We start from the raw sequence: 27,952 nt of genomic DNA, 5'->3' as shown, positions 1-27,952 counted from the left end.
GTCTTATATAGGCACCTATTACCCCCCACCTCCACCCTGTCCCGATTTTTCACACTTGCTGTCTGGTCACCCTATTGGCACCTCTGTTGATATTGTTAACGTGATTGCCAGTTTATGAAAAATGTGATGCTTTTTAGCGTGTGGATGGCGATCAAGTGGCAGCTGGCGAGAACACACCTATTTTATTGTGATTACAAAGTATAAATAGGACATTTCATTTTAGTGAATAAAAAGATACAGATTTTTCCATTGGTTCTAAAGATTCCAGGTATTCGTGAATTTGACTTACTCTAGTTTGGAAACATGAGTGTTCTGAATGCCAGTTTACAATTTAAAAAATCTTATGAGAATATTTTTGTATATCTTAATAATAATAATTAATAAAGAATTAGATATGAGCAAAAATTGGAATTTCTATCCTGAGGGCAATGTTGATATTTCAACATTTAAAAAAAAAAAAAGAAAAAATCCTGAATTAGGATGAAAAGTTGAAAGCAATATTTTTCACAAATGAAAAGTTCAAAACAAATTTTTGATTCAGAAATGGTGAAATATTTCATTTCAGCATTTTTGATAGAAACAAAACATTTTGAATCAGTTCAACATGATACTGCATTTCCCTATGAGAACACAGACACAGGAAACTTATAGTTTTGGACATCTCGTGCTCCATTTTCTGCAGTGCACCCAGTTCACTGTCCAGACTACATTTCTGCTGGTGCACCACATGGCTCAGTCAAAGGAGGAGACCACACTGCATCATGGGAGATGTAGTCTGGTTAACAAGTATCAGAGGGGTAGCCGTGTTAGTCTGTGTATCCACAAAAACAACGAGAAGTCTGGTGGCACCTTAAAGACTAACAGATTTATTTGGGCATAAGCTTTCGTGGGTAAAAAACCCACTTCTTCAGATGGTTAGAGAGTCAAGCCAGTAGGAGAAAGTGAGGGCACAAGATGCCCAAACTACAATTTCCATGAGGCATCGAATTACTATATGGAAATACAGTTGAATGTTTAATCGATTAGAAATTAAACATTTCGGTTTACTCCAGCAAACAAATATTTTGATATATCTATTAAAACACTGATATATTTTTGACATTTTTGTTAATCCTCAGTTTTATTTCCATTGAGAACCATGAGCAGAATTCTGACTGAAGAGTATTTTATTTCAGTTGAATAATGAGAAACTGTTAGGGAAATAAGAACTGGGTGGTAAGAAGAATTATAAACTGTCAGAGTTTTGCTAAATAAGGTCAGTTATTTCCTAGGCTATGTCTACACTACCGTGGTAAGTCGACCTATGCTACGCAACTCCAGCTACGTCAATAACGTAGCTGGAGTCGACGTACCTTAAGTTGAGTTACCGTGAGGTCTGCACCGTGGGCAGGGTCGATGGGAGAAAATCTCCTGTCATCTTACCTTACTCTTCTCATCGGGGGTAGAGTACATGGGTCAACTGGAGAGCGATCTGCAGTCGATTTGGCGAGTCTTTACTAGCCCCGCTAAATCGACCACCAGTGGATCAATCTCAGAGCGTCGATCCCTCCCATAGTGTAGACCTGCCCCTAAACTAAACAGTTGCTCATCACTAATCAAGAATAATCTGCAGGAGGTTTGTTAGTTATCTTGATCAAAGTGGTTAGTGATAATTCAAACTCCAAGTCTCTTAATAATTTTGGTAAGGCTGACAATTATCCTGTAAATCCACCTATTGCTTTAACCTTGTTCTGTGCTTCAGTTTCCCTTTCTGTAAAAGGATAATGACCTGTACCCTTCTTTGTAAAGACTTTTGAGTATCTTGGATGAAAAGAGGTATATCAAAACTTAGTAGTATTATTCATTAACCATTAAACAAGCTTCTATACGTCCAAATTGAAGTTCCTTGTATCTTGATAGTATAAGGAAATGCATCTTCTGTCCCCTTATTGTGGTGCCTATTTTATGCAAACAATCTCAACATCATCAGGAAATATTGTCAATTATTTGAATCTACCATGAAGTGAATTGAGGCATATAGTACACTAATTTCTTCTGGCATATTTCTGTGTATCCAGTATGAAACTTTGTACACACTGAATGAATATCTGGAAATCCTTTATTAAAATGTGACAGCTCTTTTGTAGTTTTCTTTATCAACAATGTAATAAACATACACATAAATACTGTTCTGTTTTGTTTGGTTGGTTCATTTGCGATTTAGCCTGGTTCACACCTGCAACAAGTTCCAGAACCAGCTGTAAGAGACGATAAAAGTGCAGAGATTCATAAAACAACCCCTGAATCTGAGGTTAAATCAAAACCACTTGCTGTAACAGATTCTGCTGTAATGAAGATTCAGAGTTCGAAAGATCTGGTGCCTTTGTCAGCAGAAATAAAAGTGCCAAATGTCATCTCAGGTACGAAACTCAAATTAGCATCAACTGCAGTGAATTGTGAATTATTTAATGTTATTTTTCATTATTCTTTTTTTAAAAAGCAACTCGAGCAGGCCTGTCAAATTTAGCTTTAGAAATCTAGCTGTCAAATTTAGCTTCCTAGTGTGGTAAACTCCATACAATTTAGTATGCTATATCAAGAGCCCAAAGAGGTGATAGGGGATCCCACACTGTAGACCACACCTCAATAAAGAATATGTATTGTGGACCACTTATCTTCCCATTCCCAATCACATGGATCCTTCTTGCTGTCAGTTGCACATCTTCTCTATGGAAACTGCAGCATTTGCTTTTGTTAAAGGATCATATTCCTTGAAGGTAACATCTGTTTCCTCACATATAGCATCAGCTTACTTGTGAAGGCAACTAGTGTGGCTTCTCCTTGTTTCCAGTTGCTTTTACAGGCATCCTGGCTCTCCTGTAGTGAAATATCTAGGTATCTGTAAAAGCAGCTGGAAACAAAGAGGAGATCCAGCACCAGGTGATCAGCCATCTGTCTAGGTTTGAGAGGTACTAGCCCAGGGCATTGACAAAGCACACACAATTTGTATGTGAAGCACTGTATTTTATTTTCACTAGTTCTTTACTGTGTTGCTTTTCATGCATCTTAAGTGATCAATAAGGGATCCATTGCATGGCATGCTGATAATGAAAAATCCTTGAATGTGCTCTTAATTAACAACTTAATCTATATAGTGACATTTAAGTGAAATTATCATGTCCTTCTGTCAGTAACAATCGTTTCCCTAGTAATCACGAAAAGTGGTATTGGCCTTATCTAGTAAAACAGAGCTTCCCCTACCACTGATAACATTAATTTTAATTTTGAAAATATTATATTAAGTTCTTCCAATATCCTCTTATCACCTTTTATGCATGCCCATCTGTCTTTATATAACCAAACATAACATGTTAGGGGCTTGCTCTTAAAGTGTATTTTTGTTGTTTGTTTTTATCCCTATTACATTCCCAATGATACCCATGGTTTTGAGGCACATTGCTATCAACTGTCCTCAGTGTGAGGAAGCCTGGTCTGTGACTCCTGTGGTTCAGCCTCTCGCACCACAAGCACTGCCTTCCAGGCCTCTGCATGACCCACTCTTTCTTTACAGGTTAACAGTAGGCACACTCCAACCTCTGAGTCCTCCGAGCATCTCCCTGGCGTGCCCATCCCCTGACCCAGTGGACACTTACAGAATTCCCAGATCCTCTGCTACCAAAAGGAACAGTACACTCAGCTTAACAGTTATACCCTATCACAGCTCTGCTTAACACACAGCACTTAAATATGTTTATGGTAAAAACAAGATGTTTATTTAACAAAGAGCAAAGATTCAAGTGACAGCAAGTAGCATTATTGGAGAGAAATGGTTACATAAAAAACAAAATCCTAACACGCATTCTAGAGCCTAGATTTAATTAACAAAACACACCCTTGTCAAATCAAGTTTAGGTCACCCTAAAGTCTTTTCAGCCAGACTTGGTTGTGATCCTTTTTTCATGAAGCAAATACACTATCAGCCTAGGTGAAGCATAATAGGGTGTACCTCTGCACCCCTAGACATGTCCAGTGATCCATTGTCTTCACTTGTAAACAGGGTATCCCCTGCTGCTTATTTTTTCCTGTCTAGCATCTCCCCTGGAGACTTTTCTTCCCTTGATCAGACTGCAAATAGGCTTTCATTGTGAAGTATACAATACTCAATCCTATAAAGCCGGGCAGGTAGATAAGCATCTCTGCCTGAAAGAAACTTATTTATCGCCTTCTGGTGACCAGCTCCAACTCGCATACCTAAGAGCATAACTTTGCTTGTGTATATATACATAAGTCTTTACATGTTATCTGTACGTACATTCCACAGTGATTACAGTGGTCAATGTGACATAAGCTTTCAGTAGAGACTTTACATGACTCCCTTTGATGAACTGTTATGTAGAGATTTGGAACCATGGGATCCATGTACTCCTGTGCCCTCTGTTAGTTGGCACCAGGAGGTCCCTGGGTGACATCCCCCGCTATACAACCTTTAACATATGAATCCTTTTTTTAATCCCGTTGCTCCCTTATTTTTTCTTTTTTAGTTTGTGGAATTATTGGGTCTCTTTATACATAACTTTCTCAGTCCCTTCAGCCCCCACTTCTCCTTTCATATTAAACATAAATACTTATAGAAGGTAAAATAAAGTTTTTCCTGTTTGTCACCACATTTCCAGGTGGAAGCCGTTCCGTGTCCCCAGTGGAGCCAACAGATTTCTATCTTTTTGGCTCAGAGGGGCTGGATGGGGTTCACTTCCCATAAATTCTATACATTGTTTGGGAGAGTCACTTCATACAAGGCATTCCCTTTGCCTCACCTCCCTGTACTGTGTGCGTTGCCTCCACATTTTAATAAACATATAAAATCACCAATAAAGTCAAATGGTGTGAATTTATTTGCACTAATTTAGGCCTAGATAATCCATCTGTGATCTAGCTCATAGTATGGTGCAGTGAGTTCAGCTTGCCCCCTGGACCAGCTGTGAGGGAGATAGTGACTCAGTCACTATCTGCTTCTCAGTCTCCCCACTGCTCTGGAAAGGTACTAAACTGTGATCCTGTCACTGCATACTCTGCACAGTGTGCTGATCTAACTGTGCTGCCGGGGAGAGAGTCAAGGTTCTGCCTGCTTCCCAATTTCTCATTTATTACTTCCCACCTGCAGGAGGGAGGGATGTAGCAGCTCTGCAGAGCCTGCTGACCCAGGAAGCAACAGTATGGTGTAAAGGAGAGCCTTACGCACTACCCCCTTCTCCCTTGTGCCAGTGCTCAGGGCATGCCATGATCAGGCTTTTAATAGATTACTTTTTAATTGTGAAACCAATTTAGTGATGAGTTTGTCAGAGGTTGTAGATCTTTCAAATGTTTTTCTTACTTGATGCGACTTTTCACTGTGCGGCAACAACTTGCCTGCACTATTCCCACCAATGTAATTTACAGTTAATTTATAACTGTAGAGCACTTTATTATAATGCTTGAATTTTCACACTATCAATATGTATAACTTCTGAATAAGCATTAGCTTTTTTTAAAAAAAGCTTTTATGCCTTTATTATCATTTTATTTCATTTTAATATCTTTAACAGATGTAGCGAAGACAACAAAATTTAAGCTTGACCCCAGACTTATGGACCATGGTCAGTCCAACCCAGAGGATGTGGATATGTACAGTACTAGAAGCTAAGGCACCAATTTACAAATATTGGGAAGTACTAACAATAGCAAAGAAAAATGGATTATGCAATGTATGATTGTACCAAATGTGGTATAATTTAATCAGGTATTTTCTTAAATCCCAATATGTACAGTCAATCTGCTTTGTCCTTGTTGGTTGTTGTATATTGTTTCTTACTACCTAGAAGCAATTAAATATTTTAATTTCTTTGAATAATAATTAGCTGTTTGACACTGAGAATTATATTTCTCTCAATATGTGCTTGCAGTGGGGTGTATCAAGATTGTCAGTGTCAAGTTGTTAATAAACATAGATCACCTTTATAAGGGACTGTTTGAAAGTGTAAATATATTTGTCCTTCAGGTCCTTAGTTGTTCAAAGACAGTAAAAGAGAAATCTGGTCATCTTTTGATTGTTGTCCCCCTTCTCACTCACTCCCAGCTCTGGAATGTTATGGGCAAATGATAGTATTTGGCATCTATGTTGGCTCAAATATCTTATTAGTCTGAGCGCTCATAAAATAAAAGAAACCACCTGTGATAATTGTACTCTCTCAATTTCAGTTGCTTTAAGATTTATGTATGCTAACTCTTTTTGTAAAAATCACTGCTGTTAACCTCTTCCACCAAGGTAACTAGAATAGAAAATAAATTTTGCTCTGTATGTGTGTAGCTTTCCTAATTTAAAAGTAACATTTAAAGTGAAAAGGAAAAATTGGAGCTAGTCTTCAAAGCATCCCTTGTAGACCACACATTAGTTTTCAGTCAACCTTTAATAACATAGTTTATTTAGTTTCTTTTCAGCTCCATCAGCTCTAACCCATGTTACTGGTACTGTTTGTGCTAATGTGGAATTTATTAGCAAATTATGGCAGGAAAGTTGGGCATTTTAGTGACACAGAGGTTAAAGCAGGCAGTTATACTATTGGATGAAAGTGCTCTCATAGCTTAACTTAAAAAAAAGAATAAAAAGTTGTGGAGGTAAGTAGGAATAAAACCAAGGTCCACAGTCTGTCTTGAAGCATGTATACCCAGAGCCCATTGCCTTCAATGGGATTTCTGTGAACATAAGAATGAGCAAATATTTAGAGTGAATTTTTCATTCTGATAAAATTTTGACATAATAAAGTGCTTTGAGACAAACTGGAAATCCTTTTTAAGGACTGTTTGTTTGACTTTTGAAGAATGGCATGTTCTGGCACAATACCTCTATTGCTATCATTTTTGGAGCAGAACATATATGCAATTCTTTGCCTCTTGAACTAGTTATTAGTAGTTATGGCAATGTCACGTGTGTCTAATATCAACATATAGTTTTAAAAAAATGTGAAAAGTAATTTGTGCCTGTGGATAGCAGCCTCTTTTTAAACAAACAACATGGCTGTTTCAGTAAAGAAAACAAAAATACCTAAAATACTGAGTTCCTGTTAAGTGACTAAGGTCTCAATCCTGCAAGCTGTTTTGTGTGCATAACTTACAAACCATGAGTATTCCCATTGAATCCAACATGAAAGTGTAGTGATTTCAATATCTGGCTAGGCAAGGATCAGATGAATTTATTGGGACTACTCAAAGTCATAAAGTTATTCATGTGTCTTTTGCATGCTTGGGCCCTAAGAGTCTACATCAGTGGGATGATACAAGATATATATTATTCTTGTTCTTCTGAAATTGAATCTCACCTAACTGAGGGAAATAATAGATTAGAAGAGTGCTAGAAATGCAGTTCAATTTTCTATGTGAAACTTAGAGTTAAATTTTTAAAGAGATAGTGATTTAGCCGCAAGATATCCATTAGTGTCACTGGGAGTCATATGCTTATGTCTCCAGGTACCATGTAACACTCACAAAAAAGACACTTTGAAAGTTTACCCTGAATCAAATTAATGGCTTATGAGGAAAGAATCTGTATTTAGATCCTACACAATTCACCATCATTCATTCACTTCTTAATCCTTTTGGTTATGAAAAAGTGGGAAGCTAACACAAAGGATTACAGATTGCCTTTTCTCTACAAATCTTATTTTAAAATAAACTAAGTTGTCTTTCCTACTAAATTCAATGCATTATCCAATTGTAAAAGAATTATTTAAGTGTTTTGTAGAATTAGGTAAAAGGGGAAAAAGCAGAAAGAGATCAATGTCTTCCTGTTGTCATAGCCACGGAGTGGCTGAGATGGCTCCTCAAAGCTAGGGATTTCCGACTGGTTTTATGTTGCCTCATCTATTCCTGAAAGAAGAGTGGTATGTCTGCTTATAGCTGTATGGTCTATCTTTTTCCTAGTATTGCATATCCAATGGGAACTTGACCAGGAAATCCAATATCCCTTCCAATCAGGAATTCTTTCAGAATGGGTTTGACAAAAGGTTCTCTACTCGCTGCCCTAGAGTCCAGGCCTCCTCCTGTAGTGTCCTCAGAAGTTCCATCAAAGGGTTCCCAGTGGGGTCCCACCCTGTGTTAGCCAGTTTCCTGAAAGCAGTCTCTTACTTTAAAGTCTGCAGTTCCCCTCCATAGATCATCTACTCTGACCTGTTGGAACATATCTTTACCATTCTGAATGGTCTTCCTGACAAGGAAAGTGGCCTTTATGGTTGTCATGCTCTCAGCCCAAAGAGTCAGGAAACTTGCAGCCGTAGCTTGCAATCCCTCATATGTAATCTTCTGCAGGGGGGGAAACATTCTCTAAATGTACCCCAGTTTTCTCTTCAAGGTGGCCTCTCAGCCTTCATCCTTAGCAATGAGATCTTGCTTCCCAACTTCTGCCATGACTCCAAGACTTGGTGTGGTGGCAGTACCTGGGTCTCCCTAGAGTTTGAGATACGCATTACCTTATCTAAAATATTCCCCAAGTCCAGGTCTCCATTCATGCTGTTCGGAGGGGCTCATAAAGAGGAGAAGGTATGTAAATATATATTCTTCTGTAGGATCCAAACTTGCATACAGCACTTCAGCTCCCTTCCATGCCTCACTTCTTACCCCAGAGGAGCTTTGAGTTCACTGTATCCTAACTGTGGCCATGTCCTGGGCAGAGTTGCGGGAGGCCTTAGTTGAGGAACTTTTTCATGCTGCTACCTGTTTGAGACAGTACTGGCTGGAGTTGCGTCTGCTGAAGAAGCCTTCGATCAGCAAGTTCCCATAGGGGTCCTTCCTCAGCAGTTTCTAAAAGGTTATCTTCAGGAGGTTTGCTCATCTTAATAGGCTCTTCATGATTATCTTCTCCTCTTGTCACTTTAGCCTAGTCTATTTTATCTTCTCCTTAGTTACTCCTTCCTCCCTGGTAACTGGATCCATTCATCATTCATTAATGGTAGCACCAGCATCACAAGAAAAAAAATGTCTCTCGCCTTGCTCTCTGTGATGTAGCAGCACCAGTATGAAAACCGACCATGAATGCCACAGTGAATGACCAGTTTCAGACAAAGCGACTAGCTTAGATGGTGATCATGTTCTCCAGCTACATTGCTCATTAACAGGGGATGCCTACTTGCACCCCCTAGATGAGGAAGAACTGGGTGAAAAATTCTAATTCTGATTGGCTACTACCTGCCTGAAAGATGAGGACACAATCCTTCATCAAACTGATAATGTCACATCATGGAAAAGGTTAGTAACATAAGACTTGTTTTTGTAGCAGGCAGGATCACTTTAACATATACATCTATTTGTTAAAGTGTTACTGTACTGTATGCATTGTATCACAAGCTTATTTATATTTAATGTGAGGTGGGGAGATAAAACATGGGGTCTCTTTGAATAGTGTCCAGCTATGTAACAAACCAATGAAAGAAACTTTAGTAAATCTAAAGGTACCTAATAGTAATAAAGGCTTCTGGTCATAAAACAGAGAAGTTACATAAACTTGATTAATCTTGTTAAATGCATAACAAACTAGAACTTCAGGGTGTAAGCAGCAGATGTTGTATTGTGCCAAACCAAAAGCAGGACAAACTGATTGCAGATTAAAAATCTAATCTCTCACAAATCTTGGAATGGTGATTGGGAACTTCCTTCATTCTCCAGATGCCATTCTGAGAAGATTCTCTTTGTTAAATCTGAAGAGATGCCAGCCCTCTTCAGTGGAAAGGTCTAAAGCTCCACGTCTCATATAGTACTCTATAGATGGCTTGTTCCAAATGACTACAAGGAAATGCATGCAGCTACAGTTTGTTTTGATGGCTATCTGTTGAAAAGTAAACATTCTGTATTACTTGCAAGGCATTATTTTGGGATGCCTTCTCCAATACTAGTTCAGATACTCATCTACAAATAGAAAGAGCAATCTATGAAAAGGGCCAGTGGTACCATTGCAAAAGGCCACTGCACACACAGTAGATTCCAGAGCAGTTCATGTTCTCTAACAAGCTAGTGCCTTTTTGCACATGTTATAGTGATGAACTCAAGAAAATAGCAACAGTTTGAGCCAAAATTCTCCGCAGAGATGCCTTACCCTCTTTTGTCATCGTGACATTCATAGGACAAACAAGCGAGTAGTCTGCTAGATTAGATCACTCTTAGTTAAACTGAGGGAAAAAAGGCAGTGTAACTAGTCTATGGTCCAATTCCTGGAAACTCTGCAATACACTAGTATATGGGCTTGGCAGAGGGATTCTCAGGTGGCCAGGGATGGCAACTCCAAGGGTATGTCTACATGACAGCTTGGAGCAAGTCTCCCAGCCAGCATAGGCAGACTTGTATTAGAAGGGCTTGTGCTAGTGTGCTAAAAATAGCTGTGTGGATGTTGCAGCACTGGTGAAGGCTCAGGCTAGTCGCTTGCGCTCTCATGGCTAGCCCGTGCCTCCATTGGTGCTGCAACATCCACACACCTATTTTTAACACGCTAGTGCAAGCCCCACTAGCACAAGCATGTCTACCCAGGCTGGGAGGCTTGCTCCTAGTTAGTGTAGGGACATATTCCAACATAAGCCTTGGAGCATATCCACATCTATTACTGCAATAGGAAGGCTGCAGCTGCTCTTCTGATTTCCACAGGGGTGCTTAGTTTACCCATTAAACTCTGCCTAGTCTGCTCATTAGACACATATCTAAGACCCCTCTTGTTCTGCAGACCAGGTCATTGGAACACAATAAATGGAGACGCCTTGAAGGGCTTCTTGTATTCCAGCATAATCACACAAGCTCTGCTGCCTACTGGGACCTTTTTACACACTGAGCAGGGGGTAAGATTTTTCCCCTCATTATTTGAAAGTAAGTATGAAGGCCAGAGAAGAATTTCTTAGTGTGTTCCTAAAGAGGTACAACAGGGTATATAACAGTGTGAAATTGAGCATAGGGAAACTTAAGCAAAATATCAGAAGGCTTGTCCTAACTGAACTGTGAGAGTCTATTAAGTTAAGGGAAAATCTCCCCGTGGAAGATGTAGAAGTCCTACTGCTTTAGGAGTCCATTTACCGCTAGACCAAACAAAAAAAATCACTTAATAAAATTTTGCTGAGAACAGACTTGCATTGGCAGGAAAAGAAATCTATATGAAAACAAGTCTACATGTTTGTGTTACATTAATTGATCATATGTAGTAAGCATACTCTACAGTGACTTTATGAATCAAAATCTTACACTGTCATAGGTCATAAAATGAGGGAGATGACCATTTAAATTATGTATTGTTTGTAAGTCTTTGTTTTAAATGATACATACCTGGCTTAATCTCTTTAAGATTTCCGAGCCAATGCCCAAGCCTATTAAATAGTGCAAACATTAAAAATATCAGTACACACACACAGTTTCATAGCAAGATATATTTTTATGAAATTGTAGTTGGACATTTTAAAATACTTAACTGGAAATTCAAATTAATTTAACTTTTATATTGAAAATAGAATTACTTTTCTAATAAATGTCATTGGAAGTGAGCAAATATACATTTTTGTATCATAATTTTATATTTAATATATACAATATAAATATATTGAACTAAGCTATGTGTGTTTTGACTGGATTATAAGGAAATGTTAATTTACAGTGAAGTAGTACTACTTTTAAACTATTGCGTAAAATATTTTCATTTGATATTACTTGTACTTCTATGAAATTTTGGAATTTGTTTAAATTTGATTTTTTTTATTTGTGAGTAATTATGATATATTTTAGCACCTTCATAAGTACTTGAAATAAAGGGTTACCATGAGAAATTTTTTAAAAAGTTAATTATTTTATATTTTGTGTCAATATCACTTCTATTGCAGGTCAAGCTCTTAATCCTTTTATTACATTAAATTTAAAGGCATTAAAATTTACTTTTAAACATGATAAGAAATTAAAATATACTTTTTTCACTGACATTAGAAAACAATATTAGTTCACCTTAAAAGTTTCAAAATTCTGCAACATAATTTCTTTGAAGAGTTCTCAGAATCATGCACAGAATGTATTAATAATAGTATTCAAGTATATTATGTTTCAGAAGACAAAGTCCTCTAACGGTTGGAAACACATTCATGCTTTGTTCCCTTATAAAACTTGCAGGATATTTATTTACAGAACTATATTGCCTAGAGGTATTGAAAGAGAAAGCTGGAAGCTAATTCATACTGAAAGAGTAAACGAGTAATTATTTGTTGTTGTTTTTTATCAAGAGTGAGGCTTGTTAACGAGCTTGTTTGTTACCTCTATATGGTTCCATGACATAGAAGTCTTCCAGGTAAAGTAACTTGCCGATCCAAGGGTCATACGTAAAGTAATACATAGCATAGCCTACAATGCCTGAAAAGAAGAACATAAAAAGTGAAATAATTGGCTAGCTTAAAGAAAAGGAGTACTTGTGGCAACTTAGAGACTAACAAATTTATTTGAGTATAAGTTTTCGTGAGCTACAGCTCACTTCGTCGGATGCATTCAGTGGAAAATACAGTGGGGAGATTTATATACATAGAGAACATGAAACAGTGGGTGTTACCATACACACTGTAACAAGAGAGTGATCAGGTAAGGTGAGCTATTACCAGCAGGAGAGGCGGGGCGGGGGGGTGGAAAAACCTTTTGTAGTGATAATCAAGGTGGGCCATTTCCAGCAGTTGACAAGAACTTCTGAGGAACAGTGGGGAGTGGAGGGGGGAGGGAATAAACATGGGGAAATCGTTTTACTTTGTGTAATGACCCATCCACTCCCAGTCTCTATTCAAGCCTAAGTTAATTGTATCCAGTTTGCAAATTAATTCCAATTCAGCAGTCTCTAGTTGGAGTCTGTTTTTTGAAGTTTTTTTGTTGAAGAATTACAACTTTTAGGTCTGTAATCGAGTGACAAAAGAGATTGAAGTGTTCTCCAACTGGTTTTTGAATGTTATAATTCTTGATGTCTGATTTGTGTCCATTTATTCTTTTACATAGAGACTATCCAGTTTGGCCAATGTACATGGCAGAGGAGCATTGCTGGCACATGATGGCATATATCACATTGGTAGATGTGCAGGTGAACAAGCCTCTGATAGTGTGGCTGATGTGATTAGGCCCTATGATGGTGTCCCCTGAATAAATATATGAACACAGTTGGCAACGGGCTTTGTTGCAAGGATAGGTTCCTGGGTTAGTGGTTCTGTTGTGTGGTGTGTGGTTGCTGGTGAGTATTTGCTTCAGGAACACACACTTTGCTTCTCTACAAAAGAAAAAGGACACTAAACTCTCTAAACTATTACATGCCACAAGGGGCCACAACAGTGGTTCCCTTAACCTACCCAACAATATTGTTAATCTATCCAACTATACTCTTAGCCCAGCAGAAGAATCTGTCCTATCTCGGGGCCTCGCCTTCTGCCCCTCCACCCCCACGAACATGATACAGTTCTGTGGTGACCTAGAATCCTATTTTCGACGCCTCCGACTCAAGGAATATTTCCAACACACCTCTGAACAACATACTAACCCACAGAGAGCTTCCTACCAAGACTACAAAAAGGAGGATTCTGGGTGGTCTCCTCCTGAAGGTCGAAACAACAGACTGGACTTCTACATAGAGTGCTTCCGCGGATGTGCACAGGCTGAAATTGTGGAAAAGCAGCATCACTTTCCCCATAACCTCAGCCGTGCAGAACACAATGCCATCCACAGCCTCAGAAACAACTCTGACATCGTAATCAAAAAGGCTGACAAAGGAGGTGCTGTCGTCATCATGAATAGGTCGGAATATGAACAAGAGGCTGCTAGGCAGCTCTCCAACACCACTTTCTACAAGCCATTACCCTCTGATCCCACTGAGGGTTACCAAAAGAAGCTACACCATTTGCTCAGGAAACTCCCTGAAAAGCACAAGAGCAAATCCGCACAGACACACCCCGGAACCCCGACCTGGGGTATTGTGTCTGCTACCCAAGATCCATAAACCTGGAAATCCTGGACGCCCCATCATCTCAGGCATTGGCACCCTGACAGCAGGATTGTCTGGCTATGTAGACTCCCTTCTCAGGCCCTACGCTACCAGCGCTCCCAGCTATCTTCGAGACACCATTGACTTCCTGAGGAAACTACAATCCATCGATGATCTTCCTGAAAACACCATCCTGGCCACTATGGATGTAGAAGCCCTCTACACCAACACACAAAGATGGACTACAAGCCGTCAGGAACAGTATCCCCGATAATGTCACGGCAAATCTGGTGGCTGAACTTTGTGACTTTGTCCTCATCCATAACTTTTTCACATTTGGGGACAATGTATACCTTCAAATCAGCGGCACTGCTATGGGTACCCGCGTGGCCCCACAGTATGTCAACATTTTTATGGCTGACTTAGAACAACACTTCCTCAGCTCTCGTCCCCTAATGCCCCTACTCTACTTGCACTACATTGATGACATCTTCATCATCTGGACCCATGGAAGAGAACCCTTTGAGGAATTCCACCATGATTTCAACAGTTTCCATCCCACCATCAACCTCAGCCAGGACCAGTCCACACAAGAGATCCACTTCCTGCACACTATGGTGCTAACAAGCGACGGTCACATAAACACCACCCTATACCGGAAACCTACCGACCACTATTCCTACCTACATGCCTCCAGCTTTCACCCAGACCACACCACACGATCCATTATCTACAGCCAAGCTCTACGATACAACCGCATTTGCTCCAACCCCTCGGACAGAGACAAACACCTACAAGATCTCTATCAAGCATTCTTACAACTACAGTACCCACCTGCTGAAGTGAAGAAACAGATTGACAGAGCCAGAAGAGTAGCCAGAAGTCACCTACTACAGGACAGGCCCAACAAAGAAAATAACAGAACGCCACTAGCCATCACCTTCAGCCCCCAACTAAAACCTCTCCAACGCATCATCAAGGATCTACAACCTATCCTGAAGGATGACCCATCACTCTCACAGATCTTGGGAGACAGGCCAGTCCGTGCTCATAGACAGCCCCCCAACCTGAAGCAAATACTCACCAGCAACCACACACCACACAACAGAACCATTAACCCAGGAACCTATCCTTGCAACAAAGCCAGTTGCCAACTGTGTGCACATATCTATTCAGGGGACGCCATCATAGGGCCTAATCACATCAGCCACACTATCAGAGGCTCGTTCACCTGCACATCTACCAATGTGATATATGCCATCATGTGCCAGCAATGCCCCTCTGCCATGTACATTGGTCAAACTGGACAGTCTTTACGTAAAAGAATAAATGGACACAAATGAGACATCAAGAATTATAACATTCAAAAACCAGTTGGAGAACACTTCGATCTCTTTGGTCACTCGATTACAGACCTAAAAGTTGCAATTCTGCAACAAAAAAACTTCAAAAACAGACTCCAACTAGAGACTGCTGAATTGGAATTAATTTGCAAACTGGATACAATTAACTTAGGCTTGAATAGAGACTGGGAGTGGATGGGTCATTACACAAAGTAAAACAATTTCCCCATGTTTATTCCCCGCCCTCCACCCCCCACTGTTCCTCAGAAGTTCTTGTCAACTGCTGGAAATGGCCCACGTTGATTATCACTACAAAAGGTCCCCCCCCACCCCCGCTCTCCTGCTGGTAATAGCTCATCTTAAGTGATCACTCTCTTGTTACAGTGTGTATGGTAACACCCACTGTTTCATGTTCTCTATGTATATAAATCTCCCCACTGTATTTTCCACTGAATGCATCCGTTGAAGTGAGCTGTAGCTCATGAAAGTTTATGCTCCAATAAGTTTGTTAGTCTCTAAGGTGCCACAAGTACTCCTTTTCTTTTTGCGAATACAGACTAACATGGCTGCTACTCTGAAACCTGGCTAGCTTATGTAAAGTATATCAGTACAATTCTTTATAGCTGTCCTTCAACCTTTTAAAGGAAACTTTTAATATAAACTCAGATAGCTCTCAGTGAAAATTCCTGTGTACTGAATCATGTTAAAATGCAACAAACATAGATTTCAGACCAAACAAGCACCACAAAGCCATTATTTGTTTTAATAGTATCGAAAGGCATGCACTCCAAACTGCAGGGTTTTTTAAAAGTCTTGGGTATTTTTCACGCAGAAGGCACTTGTAAAATCTGAGATACTAGGAAGGAAACCTCAGATACTTACTGATACTAAGGTGTAATCAAGAAGGCAGAATGTATTATCAAAGGTAATGGAGGTACTGGGCCAAGGGGTTCTTCATAAGGAACAGGTTTCAGATTAAATTCATTTGCCTTACTAACAATACTCTAATCTCTATTACCATTTGATCACATTCACAGAATTAGTACCATTAACTGGCACTCTTGTCAATCTCTAAAGACCAACAAAGTGGAATGTGGATTGTGGATGAACATCACATCACCAGTGTGCCTCAGCTATGACCGGCGGGGAACACCTTTTAGATAGAGAAGATAATTCAGTCTCTGTTCATTCATCCATTGATGGCAGTGAACTTTTTATTAAAATATCTAGAAGAAAAATCCATGAAGTTCCCTTGCTGTGGTCAGCTAATGGGTCCATAGGCGGCCTCAGCTGTCTCAGTATTGTTATCCCTTATGTCACTCTTTGTGTAATCAGGGATTGCTAGAGGTAATCAATTGATAAATATTTAAAACATGTTTAGCTTACTTCCTGTTTGTCCCTCCTTTGGCACTTCTGCTATTAGACAGTGGTAGAAAGGATGTTCTCCAAAGCCATCTTCAAGCAAATCTAAAATTAAAATTAAAACCTGTAAGTTAATGGCAGGCTTACCGCATTAAAAAAAATAGTAAATAAGAATATTTGTAAAGTAGCTTTCCATCTGAGGGAGTACTTGGAAATAGTTACTGCTGGCTGTACAATTACAGTCCATCAGCCTTTTCCGGAAAAATGCATGGAATGTTCAAAAGGGGTAGCTTGGAATAAGAGAAAAAAGAAATAGGTATGGTCGGGTGAGAATAAAAGCTATTTAGGAGCATGAGTCAAGATATTAATGCACTAGATTGTATTTGTAAAAATCTTTAATAAAAAAGCATAAAGCTAAAGAAAAATTTAAGGTTGTGAAATGGAAAATGTTCAAACATCAATATTTGGGGTGGGAAGTACTAAAATGTGTCTGCTCTTGGACTATCAAAACATACATATGAGAAACTATAATTTACAGCTGAACTGGCCCTTCCATGAGGCCTGATCCAAAACCTATTGAAGGCAATAGGATTCTTTCTGTTGACTTCAGTGGACTTTGGATCAGGCCCACGATGAGCAGTTCCAATTCTGCTGCAACAGTGCTTCAAAGAAACATTAAAGGGTCATGGTTTGGGGTAGTTTGTTTAGAGCAGTAAAGTGTTAAATATAAAAACTCAATTTTTGCACTTCACTTTTGATCTGGAACTGGAGCTTTAAAAGTAGTTTGACTATTTCACCTACTGTTTCAGTTAGCAACTAAGTTGGAAGATATTTTCCTAAACTAGTGTTAACAATGTTGAGGGGACTGATCCTGCAGCCCTTGCTCATACGAGTACTCTTGCTGACTTCAGTAGAACTCCTCACATGAGTAAAGGCTACAAGATCAGGACCCTAGTTTGCTGTCCTCTCCTTTAATCAAGGCCAGAAATAACTAGGCTGAGGCAGATGAAGAAATGCCATTTGTCACACAACATAAAACTTAAATTTCTGTGTTTTAAAAGTTAGCATTCAATTTTTGTTTGCAGTTCTCTCGGTACAAATTCAATATGGAACCAGACAGGGGAAACAAAGCCAATTGCAAAAAGAAAAGTACATGGAAGGGATAAAATACTTTACACTTATGCAGCACTTTTAAGAATCTTGCAGCTGAAGATCTTGCAGCTTTTAAATGAGGTAAGTGTTTTTCTCCATTAACAGATGAGGAGACAGACTGTGTGACTCTAAGGCTATGTCTACAGTAGAGAGCTTACAGTGGCACAGCTGTATCGATGCAGCTGCACTGCTGTAAGATTTCTCATGTAGCCGCTCTATGCCTACGGGAGAGAGCTCTCCCTTTGACATAATAATCCACCCCCAATGAGTGGCGGTAGCTATGTCAGCAGAAGAAGCTCTCCTAGCGACGTAGCACTGTGCACACTTGGGCTTATGTCAGCATAACTTATGTCGCTCAAGTAGGGTGGAATATTCACACCCCTGTGTGACATAAGTTTTGCCAACATAGGTGTTAATGTAGACATAGCCTAAGTGTAACTGCAAGTCGCAGTAAGCTAATGGCAGAGATGGGAATAGAACTCAGTTTTTCTGTCTGTCCTAACTACTGTAACACATTGCCTCCAACAGCAATATTCATCATAATCTTTCAAAAATATACAGTACATAGTTCTTTTATATACAGTCAAACTTCAGAATTACGAACACGTTGGGAATGGAGGTTGTTCGTAACTCTGAAATGTTCATAACTCTGAACAAAATGTTATGGTGGTTCTTTCAAAAGTTCACAACTGAACTTTGACTTACTACAGCTTTGAAACTTGACTATGGAGAAGAAAAAAATGCAGCTAAATCTTAATTTAAATTGAAACAAGCACAAAAACAGTTTTTTTTGACAAATCTTTTTTTAAACTTTCCCTTTATTTTTTTTTTTAGTAGTTTACGTTTAACCCAGTACTGTTGGGGTTTTTTTGTCGGGGGCGGGGGGGGGCGGTGTTTCTCTGCTGCTGCCTTATTGTGTACTTCTAATTCCAAATGAGGTGTGTGATTGACCGGTCAGTTCGTAACTCTAGTGTTCGTAACTCTGATGTTCTACTGTATAATGTATGGGTTTCCAGAGGTGTTTTTATTTAGAGTATAATCTTACCTTTTTCTGTTAGTTTTACTGCATTTGGCATATTTTCATATGCGGCTAGTTCCTGTCAGATGAACAAATTGGAGTTTGAGGTTTCATCAATAGTTGCAGTCTTTACAGAATACTATGCAAAATATTAATGTTTAGGCTACACTTGGATTTCGATGCAAAATGCTGCCTTAGGCCCCAATCCTGCCATGAGCTCTGCAAATGAGGTATATAGAAACTATTGTTCTATATCTGCTATGTTCTAATTCACTATGGAAATGAAAAAAACTTCAGCATATGTGTTATCCTGTAAACTGAGCACAATCTGACCATAATAATACTTTTACACTTACATAGCACCTTTTTATCAGAATAGTAAAGCACTTTTTATTATTAAAGGATGTCAGCTTGAAATCTAGTCAACTTTAAAAAGAGAAGTAGTTTCATGGAGTACCCCATCCCAAATCCTTCTTCCAATTTTTGTGATTTTACAATTCCATTTTTATTTTTTTGTTAAACAAAATCTCCCTTGTTTGAAAGACATAAACAAACAGGAGAACTACATATAAGAAATAGTGATACTGACTATACACTACCTGGGAAAATAAAGAAAATATTTTTCTTTAGTTTGTTTTATAGTAACTTTAGGTGTCATTTGTACGGCATGTAGGTGGTAAAAACTTTGTGATTTTTTTTAACTTGATGATGTCCCTTTGACTAATGATGTTTCACAACACTTGTGAGACAGGTAAATGGAAGCAGAGAGTAGTTACATCCAAGACTTCAACCGTCTTGAAGTAAGTCGGATAGTAAAGCTAGAAACACAATACGGGGTCCCAGTTATCACTAGCAGTTGAGCAGATTAGTGGAACTTTTTGTTGTTAGAACATTCCTAAGTATTTTGTGAAGGATGTAGCATGCTGTCTTATCACATCAGCAGAACTCTATTGATGATGATGATGAAAAATTGCTGCTGTTAAGGCTGGCTCAGTATTTTCCAGAAACCTGCTGCCATATTACTGAAAATTAACTCCAAAAGATGGCAGTATTTTAGCTACCCCTGCAGAAGACCTGAATTTCAGAGCTGATTAGGAAACTCTCCTCTTGGACCATTGAGGAATGAACACTTTGTAAAGGTGGCGAACTTTTATCTGTGAGAAGGATTGCTGTATCACTTGCGCTGACTTCATAAGTCTGATTACTGTTCCAACAGGTGTAGAAGCATATTAGCTTAGCCTACAAGTATCTGGGCTTATTTCTTGCATAGAGGAATGTTATATCATTCCTTTGCATGTTAACCTTACAAGCCCTTCATTGTTTTGTGGGTACGTGATGTAATATCCTCCCTGGCTTGCAGGTGAGATGCAGTCAAAAACTAGAAAGGGAAGACAGGGAATAAATACAAAAAGTTAAAATGGCAACTGGAGGACTCAGTTGGGAACAAGATCAGGTTTTTTTTTTCCTAGATGTAAGTCTTAGACACATCACCTCTGGAGAAGAGGATGTCTTTAAAGGCCTGATAGGAGAGAGAAATATGAATAGTAAGGGCCATATTGTGCCTGTAAGCCATTGGCCACATTGTGGGGATTGTACTTGGGCTATTGTGCAGTGGTTGTCACTGTGCAAATTCTACCTAACTCCTTCTATGTCTAAGGGGTATCACACACTGAAGTTGAAGTTACTATGGTCTTTGAAATGGGATAGTATATGCTTTTGCACTCACAGTGGGTCAACTCAACTGGCAGCAAGGGACAGGGACATGGTTGTGTCCCCACCTCAGCTCTTCCCACAGTGGCCAATTCTATCCACAATAACTGTGACTAGCCCTTCCAGAGGGGCACAAAGAGGGTGGGGATATTGCAGGCTCTCACTTCTTAATGCACCAGTCAGGACCTGCCACAATCTTAAAGTGAAACTCACCACTCCATGCCCAAAGCCAGAGTATTAGTACTACTAATTATTAGCCAAAATGTGTTAGGAACTTTACAGATGAGGAAGAAGACAAGGTCTGTCCCAAATAGTTTGCAATCTAGTGAGAAAATGTGCAACTGAGGGATGGGAAATGGTATGAAACAAGAAGAAAAATGGTTGTGTTTGAAGCTAACCAGGACTCTTGTTAGTGCCCCTTTTGCCCTTCCTTTTTTACCTTTTTTTTTTTAATGTTTCTGTCAGAAGAACACCATAGCTTTCAACATGTTGAAAGGACTTTTAAAGAGGTCTGTGAAGAGAGTGCAGGCATTTCCGACCAGATATGGGAGGTAATTGCAGGTGTCATGGAGTAAGGCACAGAGAAGGAAATGAAGGGCAGTTTGTTGTGCAGCATAGGTAGAATAACCATGTTCAGGAGTGATCAAAAAGAAAGGGGAACAGAGAAGTAGTCAGGGGAACATATTTTTTGTGGGCATTGGGTATTTTATTTGAGAAATATTTTTATGGCATTGGTAAACCTGTATAGATTTTATAAATATATATAAAGCACAGATATTAGGAAGGGCAGTTAAAAAAATCAAACTCTGAATTAAATTGAGTACATTGTGCAGTCTTGTAAAGAAGATCAATGCAGAAGGTGAGTAAACAAGCTTTTTAGGGGAAGCTAGGTGTAGGACTGAGGACATGGAATCTATCATCACCTCCAGCACATGGGCAAGACTCAGAGCTGCAGTGCAATCAGTTGGCACTTGGAAATTGGTCCTATCTACTGGTCCACATAAGTGTGGATCCAAGAGACACGCCCAAACCCCAGGCTGCTTCTCTATTCTGGTATGTTTAGAGTTGTCATGGAGCCCATCTGCATGGTATACAGCAGATAGAGAAGGAATCCTCTGAGTCACTTTGCTTTCACACACTCGGTTAACATGGGACATTTGACAGCACAGAGGGGCTGGTATAGGCCATCCGCGAAGAAGTGAATTCCATCCTAAGGGCTTTATCCAGTCTGCATTTTAAAATGCCAAGTGATGAGGTTTCTGTTACTCTCCTTGGGAGACTAACAACTAATGAATCTCACATATGTAACCTTTGATGTATGTGTTCATAATTAGTAATTTAAAAATAAGGAATAAAATCAAACTGAATTCTTTAAGGTTCAAGCCTCCAAGATGGTTACAGAAAATATAATTTAAGGGTGGACTGTGAATGGCACAATGAGTGATAAAATTAAAAACTTTATTTAATATAAAATAGTTAAGCAAACAGGCATTACATTATAACCTTGCAATGCATTTATACTCATATTCTAAAATGAAATGATGCATTTAGGGCGATTAGTTCCTAAACGAGGCATAATCCTTTCTGTAACCTTGATGGAGGATGGGCACCTCTAATATAAAAATAGTGTGCTATCCTTTTCATAATCAACTATAATAATGGCACTTAATTAATTAATATTAAATCCACCTTTTACCATATCTGTATTTCCGCTACTATAATTAAATATTTTCTGCTTTCTCATTGGCTAGTTAACATGAAGCATCGTTTTAATTAATATCTGCGTAAATACCATACCCATAACTAACAATATAGATTGCATTGTTCAAAACATTAACAATTTATCTAAAATACTTGTAAAAACCAGTTGGAACCAAAATACATTTACAACATGACCTAGGTTTAGGCCATAACTTATCTCTAGCTTGCTTTTCTAAATTGTCTCACTTTATTTCACGTTACTCGATTTTACCAGGCCTTGCTGAACTATCATCAAGTGTATTTTTAGGAAATAGATTTTTCGGCCAACTTACATTTCAACAAATTTCTATATCAATATAAGCGAACATCATCTCTATAGTCTAGGTGTCAGGGAAAACTTAATTTCTTCCCATTCTTTATCGTAATTGATTACAGTATTTGTACAGAGCCAACAGTTTGCTAGGTGTTTAGAGACGAGGCCCCTATCTCAGAGTTTACAGTGTAAAGATATAGCATAGTAATCATTGTAAGGGGCCGGATGTAATGAAAAGCAGTATGAGTGAATGGGTGAAGTTTAGCATAGGGCTGTATGTCTTGGTAGCTCCATGATTATAGTTTGATTTTTTTTTTCCCAGTCTCATTAACAGGTCACTTATCTTGTAGGGAGGATTATGGTTTATGGTCTTTTGGAAGAAATGAAAGGAGCTGAAGGCAGAGAGGATTAAAGCATGGCAGACCAGGACCGGGAGGGTGCAGCTTGGAGGAAGGATGGGAAACAGGACCGAGAGAGAGACATGAAGGGGGCAGGTGGTCATGTGGTTTGGATGGAGTGAAAAGGGAAAATGGATTGGGGGAACAAAAAGACAGGGTATCAGAGAGGATAGGCAAGAGTTACGTCTACACCTCATGCTTCTACTTCTAACTGTCTGAGACATCTATCTAATTTATCTTATGTACCATTATCCACCAGCACATTAACACAAGTAGCTAATAAAGATGCTCACTGGGGTTTACGCCTAGCACAGGAAATAGTAGTAAGCTTTAAAAAGGAAACTTGGAAAGACACTGACTGAGGGAAAGATGCCTGCACACTTCTGTCCCTCTCTTACTTTGATGAGGCGCAGGATTTCAGGACAGTCCCGGGGCTCTGCCGGGCGGATTCGGAAACAGCTCATGACGCCAGCGCCAAGGCCAGACCTGTGGAAAGCAGGAGGCAGAGAATTGATTACTTCCCAGGAGGGAGATGGAACACTGCTGGGCCGCCGTTTGGGAGATATTCCTCCTCATTCACCATTTCAAAAAGCACTTTGGGACAGGGAAGAAACAAAAATGTTTCTTCCTCCTCCTCTTTCTTTCCTTCACTAAAGTGGTAATTTAGCCTCCACTCCTTACTCTGCCTTAGTTACATCCTACCCCTACTTATCCTTGTGACCTACTACTTTCGTTTAAACCAGCAGCCCCTGAGCAGATGGGTAGTCACAATGGAAATCATCATCATAATACTCACATTTCCCCTGCCTCAGGTTCATGGCAATAGTAGGCTGTTGGGATCACTGAAATCAATCATTGAGACTGGAAAAAGAAAGACACAGGGAAGCTAGACTCAGCTGATTTACGGGGAGCAGTTGCTTTCCATCATACCAGCTCTGTGTTCTCTGCCCAGAAGGGGATACCAGAGGGCTGTCCCCAGTGTTCTCTCCTGTAATTTCTTCGGGTAGGGGATAGACTCTATCACAAAGATAAGTGAATTGGGAGACATGCCAGTATGTTGGGAGCGTTAGGCATGAGGGGGAGAGCAGTGATGTCTTGGGTGTGCAAGATGATTCAGGGCTCGGAGAGGAGGAGATGTATGGAAAGGGAGAGTACGGCTGGCCAGGAGGTGTGGGGGAAAAGGACAATAAGGGCAGTCCAACATCTGTCTTTCCTCACTGCAGCCTGATCAGGCAATTAGCTTTTCTCGGTCTTAAAGTTCTCTGCTTGTTTTCCTCTCTTTTCTATTTCATACCGAGTATACATCTTTCCATGTGTCTCTGTGCAGATTTTTAGCTTCTGCTTCCTCTATTTGCTGCAGTATGCACATCTCTGCAACTTTTTTGAATTAAGAGAATTTGCCCTTCAAGAGATTTTTTTTTCAGTCTACCAAAGGGTCTCTGCCAAGTTGTGATAATTCTTTGCACCCCACTTTCCTGGTTAGAGCAGCTTGTATCATCAGGCCAAAGTAAACGTGTTTCTGTATAGTTGCTAAATTTTTTTCCCCATCAACTATATATTTTTTTCTTCTTCTTTTAGAGAGACTTTAATTCCTCAAATTTAGAAAACAAACTCAGTCTAGAGGACACCCAATCAATTCCCATTTGTGTTGTGAGATCCCATCAGATCTCACATGTTAAACCACATTAAGCTGGCTCAGTTCTTGGATAAGAGGCCTAACAGGAATGCCAGGAAACTGCAGGAAGTAGTGTTGGTACAGTCCACACTATAGCTGGCACATTTTCTTTTATTTGCTATTGAACCAGTGTGCTGGGATGGAGGTTAGGAGGCATTGTGTAGCAAGAGGTTCTGTCTTGCAGATGGGATTTATGAAATCAAGTTCCTGACCACTTGTGACCATTAAATATTCCATGGCATTTTTTTATCATGTAGGAATGTTAATCCCAGAGTCCAGACCAAATTTCATTTAAGGATGTTACATTGGGTCTGATCAGACTTCTTTAGTTATGTCTCCTGTGCAATAAAACACCTGCGGTTGGCCGATTCAGCTGACTTGGTCTCACATGTCTCAGACTGTGGTGCTATCAAATTTCAATGGGGATGTTTGAGCTCAGGCTGAAGCCCAGGCTCTGGGCTGGACAGAGGGTTCCAGACCCCAGGTTTCAGCCTGAGCCCAAACGTCCCCACTACAATTTTATAGCGGCACAGTCTGTGTCCTGTGAGCCCAAGTTAGCTGACATAGGCCAACCGCAGGTGTTTTATTGAAGTATAGACATACCCTATGAGAACCCTTGCATCGATACCTTTATCTTTCTTGGTACAACTCCCCTTGGCCCAAACCCTGCATTAACTTTTCCAAAAGAGCAACCCCAGGAAAATCATGAGTGTGTCCTTCCAGTTTTCCTGCAGGTGTATCTGGTTCCATTCTGCCTTGGTCCATTCTGCCTCCCTGCATTCCCTCTGCACTTCAGGCTCAGTAGTGGTCTACTATCACTCACTTTTATATAGTGTCTTTGTGTGCTGCTAAAATCGTGGCTGCTTTTCAGTGCTGGATAAATGATCCCTCTCTATAGTTTGCATGTCAGTTTAAGTGCTATGTGAACCTGTGGGATGAAAGGCATATTATAAGTGTAAGATCTTTGTTTATTCCACCTGAAGTCAATAGGGCTACAGTGTTGTGACAATGACCTGAATAAAGCTAAAGTTCAGTCTGAAATAAATCTAAGTTTATTTCCTCATGTACAGAAAGAACAAAGTTCAGGGGAAATTCTTACGCAACAGAAATTATCAACTTCTCTTACTGGAAACTTCAGGGCAAAGAACATGGAATTGTAAATACCTCCCTTCAGAAATAGAATTGAAGATGTATAAACTTGGACGATAGTATGTGCATTAGAAAGTAAAGATGTAGATGTTTCATTTTAAACTTTGGGAGAAGTGATGGTAAAATCGAAGTGCAAATATTGTCAGCCATAGAAATCGTAGCAAAAAATTGAACATGTTTTATAACCAAACTATGGTGTGTGGAGGGTTAAAATCCATTGCTGATGTAATAACCTGGTATATGGATTTGTGTACAGGCCCAAAGTCCAGAGTTTGGTCGAGAGGTCAAAGGCCTAGCAATAGCTAAGAGAAAGCAGAATAACTAAAGATAACCTTGCTTTTGCTAAGATATGCCTGGTCAGCAAAATGCCAGATGTTGGGGGCAATAATTGTGTCTTATTCAAAGTTGCAAATAGAACAAAGAAGCCCTGTTTCTGTTGTGTCAGTTTCTTCTGTAGAGAGATGTTCTTCCCACACATCCAACCTTGAGTTTATGAAAGGTTCAAGCATGTCAGTATAAGATATGGCCTCCTTCCACCTCCCTTTCACATGACACCAATGCCTGCCTTAAAACACAAATAAGCAACTTGAAAGACAATCTTTATTGCCGTATACTTTCACTTTTTCTTTGCTTTTACCCCTAGATATGTATCTTTTGGACAATCAAAGGAGCTACTTCGTTCCTATGGACCCCAGATTGAATCCAACGTATGTAACCTTTTGACCATTGGTTACTGTGCTATCATGTCTTGCAGCTAAACCTATCCGGGGGTGTGGGACTGCCTACCCTGTCACTTTCCCCACCCATGGAAAATCCATATATTCCATTGTAATCAATTGATTGACGGTGTCTCTGAGCCTAATAAGTGAGGTGACGCTCCGTCAGCACTGTACGTAATAAATTCCTATGTTTGACCTCTACACGGTGTGGATTTATGTCCTTCAGTATGGCCAGGGGAAAGAGATATGGATAGAGTGGTACTATACTCCAACAATGCTTGGCATCCAGAAAGGTCCTTTAAGGACCATTACAGTAAGGTACATATGAGAGCAACCTTGAGCTGCTCTAAGTTGTGCTCGGGGCCAAAATGAGCCCAGCCAACCCAAGATTGAAAGGAGCGTGCTTTAAAAGATAAAGTAAAGCCACCTTTATTTCCACTGGGTACTGCATCAAGCAGAGCTCAATTGCACCTAAAGAGCTAGCCCACTTCCTTTAAATATAATTACATGAAAATTTCTAAACTCCAAGTGGGAAAATGTTTGGAACCTATTATTGGCTTGACAGCAGTGCCATGTTAGTACATTTATTCCTGAGTAAATGGCTTTTTGATCAATGACCTCCAGAATCACCTTAGCTCTATAGCTAACATCAAGATGTCTTGATAGGTGCAGGCCACGATATTCTTTCAGTGTTCTTCTTCTTCCAGTCCAATGAAATTAAATATTACAGACTTTTTGAGTGCCTTTGTGTCAGTGAAGTAAGATACATGAATCTTTGCCATACAAATATTAATCATAAAATGAAATATTGTATACTAAAATGTGTTACTGAATGTTTTAGGTTTGACATTGTTTTTTTCTTTTTCTCTTCTCTTATTTGATAACTGTTAAAGAGAAGTTGTGCCAAATAGGAAGAAGATAGATTTTTTTTTTTCCTACAGTCATTATACATCTTTTTGTCAATTCTAAAAATGTTTACTAATGAAATGCTTTATATTCATGGTGTTAATAAGGCTTCAGTTTCATAGATTTCATAAAGTTTAAGGCCAGAAGGGACCATTAGATTATCTACTCTGACCTCCTGCATATCATAGGCCATTAAAGTTCACCCATGGTATTTCAGTCCTCAAAAAACTAAATTGTTGTGAAAAGCTACATTAAAGAAAGAACAAAGCTAAACAAATAAATGTTCTTATTGAATCTCTTTAGCCCTTTATGCCACTAACGTGATTTTATTTACATATGATTTCAAGAGTTCAGAAAGAAAGGGGTTAATAGTAAAGATTTTTATTGACCTATTTAGTAACCATAGAAGATGTATATGCTAGAAAAAATGCCAGTAAATTTATTAGAGAGAGGTTAATTAGTAATTATGTACAGGGAAGGATGCTGTAAACCAAGTTTAAAATCCATGATCTTTGATCTGCTATGATATAAGCAAAAGTA

At 39.3% G+C, this 27,952-nt stretch overlaps 2 protein-coding genes across 3 annotated transcripts in view; one reads left to right on the top strand and one right to left on the bottom strand.

Annotated features, from left to right (window-relative positions):
• Window positions 1-10,375, top strand: part of APOOL (apolipoprotein O like) — a 51,281-nt gene extending 40,906 nt beyond the window's left edge. The window contains exons 8-10 of one of the 2 annotated variants that reach the window (XR_012641051.1): window positions 2,204-2,399; window positions 5,562-5,755; window positions 8,910-10,375. Coding sequence is in view for 1 of the 2 variants with exons in the window: in XM_074964464.1 (XP_074820565.1) it covers window positions 2,204-2,399; window positions 5,562-5,659 (294 nt within the window). In the remaining variant the exon portion in view is untranslated. Of the gene's footprint in view, window positions 1-2,203; window positions 2,400-5,561; window positions 6,628-8,909 lie in introns of those variants that run through there. The other variant, XM_074964464.1, reaches the window with a different exon arrangement.
• Window positions 9,659-23,427, bottom strand: SATL1 (spermidine/spermine N1-acetyl transferase like 1). The gene is made up of 7 exons (XM_074964465.1): window positions 23,362-23,427; window positions 18,869-18,920; window positions 16,696-16,776; window positions 13,794-13,799; window positions 12,274-12,369; window positions 11,305-11,345; window positions 9,659-9,829 (listed from the first exon to the last, which is right to left on the bottom strand). The coding sequence occupies exons 1-7, from the start codon at window positions 23,425-23,427 to the stop codon at window positions 9,659-9,661; spliced, it is 513 nt and encodes a 170-aa protein (XP_074820566.1).
• Window positions 23,428-27,952: the final 4,525 nt, after the last annotated feature.

Source organism: Natator depressus, chromosome 9 (genome assembly GCF_965152275.1).
Source record: "Natator depressus isolate rNatDep1 chromosome 9, rNatDep2.hap1, whole genome shotgun sequence".
Lineage (NCBI taxonomy): Eukaryota > Metazoa > Chordata > Testudines > Cheloniidae > Natator > Natator depressus.
The sequence above is the reverse complement of the archived record's forward strand: the minus strand, read 5'-3'. Positions and strand labels throughout refer to the sequence as shown.